The 9906-nt window shown below is 52.5% G+C and overlaps 1 protein-coding gene across 2 annotated transcripts; it reads left to right on the plus strand.

Moving 5' to 3' along the window:
• Positions 1-1029: 1029 nt before the first annotated feature.
• Positions 1030-8349, plus strand: TMEM219 (transmembrane protein 219). 2 transcript variants are annotated; one of them, XM_063935263.1, is made up of 6 exons: positions 1030-1079; positions 4939-5142; positions 5221-5446; positions 5590-5728; positions 7108-7246; positions 8164-8349. In XM_063935263.1, the coding sequence occupies exons 2-6, from the start codon at positions 4990-4992 to the stop codon at positions 8299-8301; spliced, it is 795 nt and encodes a 264-aa protein (XP_063791333.1). In that variant the 5' UTR covers positions 1030-1079; positions 4939-4989; the 3' UTR covers positions 8302-8349. The 2 variants fall into 2 exon arrangements, with proteins under 2 accessions (XP_063791333.1, XP_063791332.1); XM_063935262.1 differs by lacking the exon at positions 1030-1079 and adding an exon at positions 1476-1582.
• Positions 8350-9906: the final 1557 nt, after the last annotated feature.

Consider the following 9906-nt stretch of genomic DNA (forward strand, 5'->3'; position numbering starts at 1 on the left):
AATAGGTATTCATTTGCCTCCCAGGGCGCCCCCCTCCCAGCGCCCTGCACCCTCAGTGACTGCCGTGTGAAGTGTGCTGAGAGGAAAATGGCGCACAGCTGCAGTGCTGTGCGCTACCTTTAGAAGACTGATCTGCAAGGGGGCCGGCAGCAAGGCTCCGGTGACCATCCAGGCTGTACCTGTGATCGTCCCTCTGGAGCTGATGTCCAGTAGCCAAGAAGCCAATCCATCCTGCACGCAGGTGAGTTCACTTCTTCTCCCCTAAGTCCCTCGTTGCAGTGATCCTGTTGCCAGCAGGACTCACTGTAAAATAAAAAACCTAAGCTAAACTTTCCTAAGCAGCTCTTTAGGAGAGCCACCTAGATTGCACCCTTCTCGGCCGGGCACAAAAATCTAACTGGCTTGGAGGAGGGTCATAGGGGGAGGAGCCAGTGCACACCACCTGATCCTAAAGCTTTACTTTTTGTGCCCTGTCTCCTGCGGAGCCGCTATTCCCCATGGTCCTTTCAGGAACCCCAGCATCCACTAGGACGATAGAGAAATTAACTTTATTGGCTGCAGTGTCGGACTGGGGCATGAAGGGCCCACTGGGGGGGGTTGCAGTGGTAAGGGCCCATGCTTAGGGGCGTGGTCCGCCACAAGTGTATGCGTAATAATGTACCTGATTAGCTACTGTAGAAAATACACCATAATCCTGTGCATTATAACGTAACATACAGGAGGAGGTGGGCCATACTTGCCTACCCTCCCGGAATAGCCGGGAGGCTCCCGAAAATCGGGAGACCCTCCCGGCCCCCCGGAAAGGTGGGCAAGCCTCCCGCTTTCCTCCTCGGGCGCCCACAGCAGAGAACAAGTGGGCGGCCCGAGGGGGTCCGATGACGCGATTCGCGCTGAGTCATGTCATCGTAGCTCCGCCCCCCGCTATGTAGCGCCTCGTTTCTCGGCACAGCACAGCGGGGGGTGGAGTCACGATGACGCGACCCTGATGCAACGCCCCCGGCCACACCCATCCTGCTGCCGGCCACGCCCCTATGCACCTACAACGCTGTCTCCTCCCGGAGGAGGAGGCAGCAAAGTAGGTAAGTATGAGGTGGGCCTGCAGACAGTGGGGCCCTCCGCTGGTTTCCCCTGTAACTCATGGGGCCTGTCTGACGCTGATTGGCCATATTCATATGCAGACTCTCATAATGAACAGTAATAATGAGGAAGGCAGGTTTATTATAAAAGCATTTATACTATCTGCCCTTTCCTTTCACAAGGGATAGTGATGGGGATGCTTAAACACTCTGCACAGCAGTGCAGACCCATTATAATGGTGCCACTGGACAGAAGTGGCACTGCTCAGCGTTTGGTCACGACAAGCACTTTGTGTCCCTGTGTGGAGACCCGCCGCAATATGGTGGCGCCCGCGAGAGGCGACACCTGGGGTACGGACGGGGCGCGAGGCCAGTTTCTATGGAAACACGCCGGAGTGTCCTCGCGGCGCCGCCGCCGCCATTTTGTGAGCGGCCACTTCCGGGTTAGCAGCGGCGGCGGCAGAAGCCGTTGCGCAGGCGCCGTGAGAGCACACCGACCGGGACGGGTATGGACGCTGTGATCGTACTAGGGAGAGGGGAGGGCCGGGCACAGTGTGTGTGCCATGCCCGGGGGCAGGCGGTGCCAGCCATTAGCGTGCATCATGGCGGGGGTCCACGTAGCAGGTGCTCGGAGACTACAGTCCCAGCATGCACTGCGCGCTGCAGCCGTTACAATGCAATGAGTGGCCTTATGTTGTCAGGCACAGGGCAGCCATTGCAGTGGGCTTGTATAGGATAGTTAGCCAGGCTGCAGCTTCCAATTGATTGTAATAAATTGATTTAGTTTTGGGCAGAGATCATTCAGATATAAAACACAAAATGTCCAGTTTTACTTACAGTGCTGAGGGGGTGGAGCAAGCTCATGTGGGAGGGGCATCGACAACCTTAGTAGGAGGGGCTATCCAGTTACTTAGCTGGTTCTTATGGGTGGGATATTCCACCAAACATACACCCTGGCGGCATGAAAGTTCCATCTTACCGGGTGATGCCCACCTTGAGTCGCCATTGGAGCGTTGTCAACGGCACCTTACACGGGGCCGACTTCCGCCCTACTACATGCCGTAGCCTCAATGTGTGTATTTTAATATGTGCTATTCAGTTTGCAGCCCCACAGAGGAGCGTATTACAGTGTGCGCACTGAGGCTACCATCAGTGCGGTATTCATGCACGCTGCTTATCTTCCTACATCGCGCCCGTACAGCGCAGTTTTGCATTCTTCCTAAATCAACTGATACCTCAGAAACCATTCTTATCCTCAGTCTTCATTTTCTGGGATTTATAAGGGTATCTTTTCAAATATAAACACGTTTTCTACACATGTAGGGGCAGATTTATCAAAGTTTGGAGAGAGATAAAGTACCAACCAGTCAGCTCCTGTCATGTTTCAGACACAGCCTGTAAGATGGCATTTAGGGGTAGATGTGTAAAGTGCCATTATGGGGGGAATTGAGTGGTATCAGCGCACATTTTGGGCACTGATACCGCGTCGCCCCATGTTTGAATGCGTGGATGTGCGCTACATACTCCCCTGTCTTTATCGACGCTGTTTACAAGGTAGTGCTCTGATGTGCGGGGAGTGTATGAACAGTCGTGGCACAGTCAGTCGCGATAGTATTAAGATCTCTCACATGTTCACTGGCGGTTGCTGGGAGGAGAGACGCAGCGTATTGACACTAGACTGATGCGCTGCGGCCTCTGGCAGGGATTGCCGAAGCTGAGAGCTTTCACTCCCCAACTCCGGCAAACAAGATTTTAATACATCTGGTCAGTCCCGCTTCCTGCTTCACCTCGGTAAATTCAGTCCTTCCCTTTTTTATTAATCTTTTCATTAAAGTGAAAGGGAATACATACCATATACCATACTTACCTACTTTGCTGCCTCCTCCAGCGTTGTAGGTGCATGGGGGCGTGGCCGGCAGCAGGATGGGCAGTTTGGGGACGTGGCCAACAGGGTAATTGACAGTCCAGGGGTGTGGCATCAGGATCGCGTCATCGTGGCTCCGCCCCCCGCTATGCAGTGCCGAGAAAAGAGATGCTGTATAGCGGGGGGTGGAGCTACGATGACGCGATTCAGCGCGAATCGCGGCATCGGACCGTCCACTTGTTCTCTGCTGCGGGCGGCCGTGGAGGGGCAGCATAGAAAGCAGGAGGCTTGCCCACCTTTCCGGGGGGCCAGGAGGGCCACACGATTTTCGGGAGCCTCCCGGCCATTCCCGGGAGGGTAGGCAAGTATGCCATATACCGGCTGTTGGGGTGAGGCTGTCAGTATTCCCGACAGTGGCATACCGGCAGTGAGTGCAACGAGCCACCTCCCGTGCTCACCACGCAACGGGCCCGGCGGCGAGCTTTGCTTGCTACAGGTTATATTCCCACTCGGATGGTGTCATGGACTGACCACCCGAGTGGGAATACGGGGCTGCGGTCGGGATTCCGGCGTTGGGATCCTGAACGCCGGGATCCCGACAGGCGGTATATTAACCGCATACCAGCCTCCTGAGGCGTGAGAAGAAATGTGTGCAAAGTCAGTGGCTAAAACACCCAAACGGCTGTTGGGCGCCCTAACCAGGACTTCAGACGGTATTTGCCGCTATTCGTGGCACAACCCCATCTATTTGGGCGAGTAAAAAGTAATGGGTGCCCAATCAGAGCAACAATTGAATTGCTCCGATAGGCGCCCCCCCCCCCCCCCAGCAAAAACCCAAAACATTTGATTTGCCCCCTATGTCTTCTCCACTTCTTATCCGTATCCGCCACTGTGCCTGAATATTACAGATACAGGGCCTAATTCAGAGTTGATCACAGCAGCAAATTTGTTAGCAGTTGGGCAAAACCATGTGCAGTGCAGGGGGGGGGGGGGGGGGCAGATGTAACATGTGCAGAGAGAGTTAGATTTGGGTGGGGTGTGTTCAAACTGAAATCTAAATTGCAGTGTAAAAATAAAGCAGCCAGTATTTACCCTGCACAGAAACAAAATAACCCACGCAAATCTAACTCTCTCTGCACATGTTACATCTGCCCCCTGCAGTGCACATGGTTTTGCCCAACTGCTAACAAATTTGCTGCTGCGATCAACTCAGAATTACCCCCCTAGTAAAAATGGCATCCCTGGTTTTCCGAAATATCCCTGCGCCACCCACAGTCTTCTCTCTGTCTGTTCTCCAAACATTGTACCATTAGTCTTGATGGCCAGGGGAGAAGGGTCACTAGACAACTGCTCCCTCAGTCAGGTCACAGTCCTGGTGGGCGGATGTGGGGCTCCATTGCGGTGGCTACTGCTTAGCGGTGGCAGAAATCACTGTCAGGATCTGGGGAGAGATGCTTTCAAGCAAGTGGGTTTCAGTCGTCCATGGAGCGGGTAGAAGTATTCAGGTTCAATGTCCGCACAGAAACCTTCTGCTGCACAGACCTCACAGCGGATGTGTATTAAAGCACACGTTCACCTCAGTGCAGTGGGGGCTGCCATGTTGTGGACTGGAGCAGTATCATGAGCGAGCAGCTCAGTAGGGACCAGTGTCTGATGAATATTCGCCATGTTGTATGAATAGCATGCGCAGCTGCCTGTGTATCTCACTGACGTCACGGATCCCCGGCTCGTTTACAGGCTGCATGCTTATAAATGTTGGCACAGTCCACAAAATGGCCGCCTGCTCTGTTAAATATTGAGCAACCTGAGAAATGAAGGGGTTTGTGTACTAGATGCATGAGATCATTTCAGCCTGTCATGTCCATGTGGCAGGGATGAGGGCCTCAGACATTGTCTCCAGTCCATGGGCTGGTACCAGAGGGATTTCCTCCTAAACCTCTTTGTCCGCCATTGTGCCTGTAACACCAGAAATGGGCCTTCTCTCCTATCCACATGCAGGTGCTGTGGCAGAGGCCGACCACCTTTACCGGCGGCTCCTGTGCCGTCACCATGAGCTTTTGCCAGACTAGTCGGGGCGTCTACCTCTCTGCTCTGCGGAACCCCCCGGTGGCCACTTTCTTCCTGTGTCTCATGACCCTGAGTATTACATTACTCTGTATTGGAGCATACATCGAAACGCATCCAGTGAAGGACTTTTCCCAGGTACAGGTGTGAATAAATGGAGAGTGAAGGAGCTAATCGTGCGTAGTGCTAACTATCAGTTTCTTCCCCCTGTGTCAGGACTGGGACGGTTTTCTGAAGACCCTCAGCTTGCAGAAGATCTGCCCTCAGGGTAACACGACCGGACAACCGCCCTCCCCTGATCTGGCCAGAGATTCAGCATTGCTTCCTGATCATCCCAGCAATGTGTCTGTCCTGGCCAGCATTGTGCTGTCTCCACAGAAACTAGCTGTCAATCTCTCCGGCCTGCAGATATCCACCACAGGCCGGCAGCTGGGGATGACAGGTCAGTCTGCGGGAAGGGGGTATTGTTAGGACGTGAAGGAGAAGGTGGCACACACGTGACACTGGGCATAGTCCAACACATAATCCCTCCAGGTGGTGCCACGTCACAGATGTCATCCTCGTATTGGTGTTATTTTTTTACAGGTCCCAGCGTAGATGCCCGTCTGTTGGTAACGGTGACCTCCGGCGGGTGGTCGGTGCAGTGTAATGACAGCGGTGCAGAGTGCCCAGTGAAGCACTGTGTTACAGTTCTTGGTCCACAAATCCTTCTGCCTCAGAGTAGGTGAGATATAGACCCGTCATTGCGGGCCATTCATCTAGATCTGAGTACTTAGAGATCCGAAAGGAACCACGTGCTTACCTCCAGCAGCTGAAGCTACAATACCCACGTACAAGCTGTGACTATCGCTCTGCTTATGTCATAAAACAGGGCCTGCGCCTGACAGCGAGTAGCATCCACTATATCGTCACTACTACCCCGCCACACACTGTGACAGTCTTTACTATCCTTGTCAGTTTACACAGCTCCACAGTAATGCTGACAGTATTCTTACTATGCCTCCGCAATAAAACAGCTGACAGACAGACACTGTACAGCCACAGCTGACAGACAGACAGTCCCTATACTGCCACAGCTGACAGACAGACACTATACTGCCACAGCTGACAGACAGACACTATACTGCCACAGCTGACAGACAGACACTATACTGCCACAGCTGACAGACAGACACTATACTGCCACAGCTGACAGACAGACAGTCACTATACTGCCACAGCTGACAGACAGACACTATACTGCCACAGCTGACAGACAGACAGTCACTATACTGCCACAGCTGACAGACAGACAGTCACTATACTGCCACAGCTGACAGACAGACAGACAGTCACTATACTGCCACAGCTGACAGACAGACAGTCACTATACTGCCACAGCTGACAGACAGACAGTCACTATACTGCCACAGCTGACAGACAGACAGTCACTATACTGCCACAGCTGACAGACAGACAGTCACTATACTGCCACAGCTGCCAGACAGTCACTATACTGCCACAGCTGACAGACAGACACTATACTGCCACAGCTGCCAGACAGACAGTCACTATACTGCCACAGCTGCCAGACAGACAGTCACTATACTGCCACAGCTGCCAGTCACTATACTGCCACAGCTGCCAGACAGTCACTATACTGCCACAGCTGACAGACAGACAGACACTATACTGCCACAGCTGCCAGACAGACAGTCACTATACTGCCACAGCTGCCAGACAGTCACTATACCGCCACAGCTGACAGACAGACAGTCACTATACTGCCACAGCTGACAGACAGACAGTCACTATACTGCCACAGCTGACAGACAGACAGTCACTATACTGCCACAGCTGACAGACAGACAGACACTATACTGCCACAGCTGACAGACAGACAGACACTATACTGCCACAGCTGACAGACAGACCGACGCTATACCGCTACAGCTAGACAGACAGTCACTATACTGCCACAGCTGACAGACAGACCGACGCTATAACGTTACAGCTAACTGACTCCACCACAGGTAAAGAACAACCATTATACTACAAGAATCACCACCATCCGTTCCCAACCACAACCCTTATCCACAATGACCTGTTATTTCCTGTCCGCAGGTCCTCACCAAAGTGTCCTGTGAGCAGTGGCGGTGTGCAGCTACAACCGCACCTGTACGGGGTGGGAGCGGCACATGACATCTCCTGTTGCAGCATTGTGTATAATGGAGACTCAGATCTGCGGAACATGTTATCCCAGGTAAGGCCCAGCCTCCACCATCCCCCGAGGCTACAGGAGGAATTACCTCCATGAAACCCCCATTTCTGATCAATCTGTCAGCTCACCCATTGGGGCATATGTAATAGGGTCTGAATTTGCCGGAGTGCATGATGCCGACCAAACCCTGTCCCCCACTCTGCGGTCACACCCATAGCATCACCTGTGTACCTCAGATTCAGGCCTCCAATCGGAGTGTGATGAAATGTCTGCAGATCTTTGGGGGTCATTCCGACCTGATTGCACGCTGCAGTTTTTCGCAGCGCAGCGATCAGGTCACTACTGCGCATGCGTATGCACCGAAATACGCAGGCGCATCGTACGGCTACAAAGCGGATCGTTGCTGGGCGGTGGATTTAACGAAGAATCCATTCGCACAGCCGATCGCAAGGAGATTGACAGGAAGAAGGCGTTTGTGGGTGGTAACTGACCGTTTTCTGGGAGTGGTCGAAAAAACGCAGGCGTGTCCAAGCGTTTGCAGGGCGGGTGTCTGATGTCAATTCCGGCACCGGACAGGCTGAATTGATCGCAGCGGCTGAGTAAGTCCTGGGCGACTCAGAAACTGCACAAAATGTTTTTGCAGAGCTCGGCTGCACATGCGATCGCACACTTGCAAAGCAAAAATATACTCCCCTGTGGGCGGCGACTATGCGTTCGCACGGCTGCAAAAAACAGCTAGCGAGCGATGAACTCGGAATGACCCCCCTTGTGTAGTGCATTGACAGGCCCCAATAGCAGTATTTGTGGAGGGGATCCAGTGACGTACCTAGCCCCACATCTCTTTCCTGAGCGTGCCCATCTTCCGCTACACACACTATGACCACTACACCCGTCGTAGTTTTGCCAGTGACATATGGTATTTCAGTACCCCCTGACCACCCTGCCTTCTCTCTCCCCAGGGGGAGCGCTCCTTGTGCTTTCACCGCCTGCTGATCTCTGCAGTCTGTCTCTCCGTCCTCTGGGTCATTTTGTACACGATCAGCTGCTGCATGAACCGTCCCCTCAAGGTGGACAAGTGGACTCCTGTAGGACTGTGAGGGGGTCTCATCTGCCACAGACAGTGCAATAAAATGGACACAATACAAGTGCAGTGTCTAGTCTTTTCTTACTCATCCTCCCACAATGGAGTGTATAGGTAAATGTAACTTCAGGACTGCATTAGCTTAAAAAATACTGTGAACTGAATAATAATAATTTCTGCTGCGGGGTACACTAGGCTCCACAAGGATTAACATTGGGGTGTAGAGTAGGATCTTGATCCGAGGCACCAACAGGCTCAAAGCTTTGACTGTTCTCAAGATGCACAGCGCCGCCTCCTCTATAACCCCGCCTCCGTGCACAGGAGCTCAGTTTGTAAGTTGGTGCCATGCAGTAAGCAGGCATATCAACAGGGGGGCTGCTCATGCAGCCCTAAGAAAAGCTAATTTCAGAAGAAAGAATATCTGAAGACTTCAAGGGCTGCAGCAGAGACACTGTAAGTGTTAGAGGTCAGTCAGATATCTCCTGCTGCAGCTCCATCACTCCCCCAGCGGCGCTGTATACTCCCGCACCCTGGTTGCCGGGTCACTGCAGCGGAGGCTCCGGTGTTCTTCATACGTTAGTCACACACTCGCCGCTGTCTCCCGGCTCGCGTGGCCGCATTAGAAGGGGAGATAAGGGGTCTCTTTGGTCTGCTGTGATCGCGATCCAGCGCGGCCATGGGAGGCGGGCCGCGCGTGCTGGCGTGAACACTGTAAAGGGCAGCTGCTCCACTAGCCTCCGGGACAAAGGGCACAGGTGGGGTTTTCGTCTCTGTGAAAAACTTTTTCATTACAGCTCGTAGCGCCCGGTGGGGAAGCCAGCAGGGGGATAAGGCCTGACCTGTAGCCCCGGCCCCAGGGCACCATTTGGATAAATGTTCCCACCCTGGAGCTGTATATCTTCCTCAATCCCTGTCAGCCGCCATTACACGGAGCTGCGCTGTTCCTGGGACTGCTGGGGCAAATCCTCCTCTGTAAAGCTGCCTGATCGCCAGCGTTGTGCATTTTACAGGACACTTAAGTATTCTACCTGTCACTGGTGCAGTGTTAGTTAAGATATAGTGCATACATTCAGAGTTGTGTGGTACAAACACCCTGTGATATACATCCAGTACTTACTGTGTTTTGTTATGTCTATAGTTTACATATACATATCTATATAGCTATACTGAGTATTACTTTGTATTGCTAGTCCAGTGCAGTCTTATTGTTTGGAATAACTTCTGCATTGTACATTTGTGACTATATATATGTGTGTGTGCATGTAGCTGCTGCGTGGTTGCCATTTTCTGTATTTCATTCAGCGCGCTATTCCTATATTCTGTAACCTGAGGGGGCTAAGTGCGTCAGGTTTATTAACTGGTATAGGTATTTCACAAGATATACTTACTGTGTATTTCTCCTTCATCCACTAGGGGCCACTGGAGCGTAGTTACAATGGGGAATAGTAGGCAGTAATTGGGAGCTGGCACTTTAAAAAACTCTAACCCAGTGGCTAGCTCCTCCCCTACTATCTCCCCTCCAAGCCAGTCTTAGTTTAGTGCCCAAGGGAGCTGGTTCACTTGGGTTTAGCTGAAGAATTTTTTCTTTTATTTTTTCTCTCACACACGCACAGACTGACAG

Source organism: Pseudophryne corroboree, chromosome 7 (assembly GCF_028390025.1).
Source record: "Pseudophryne corroboree isolate aPseCor3 chromosome 7, aPseCor3.hap2, whole genome shotgun sequence".
NCBI lineage: Eukaryota > Metazoa > Chordata > Amphibia > Anura > Myobatrachidae > Pseudophryne > Pseudophryne corroboree.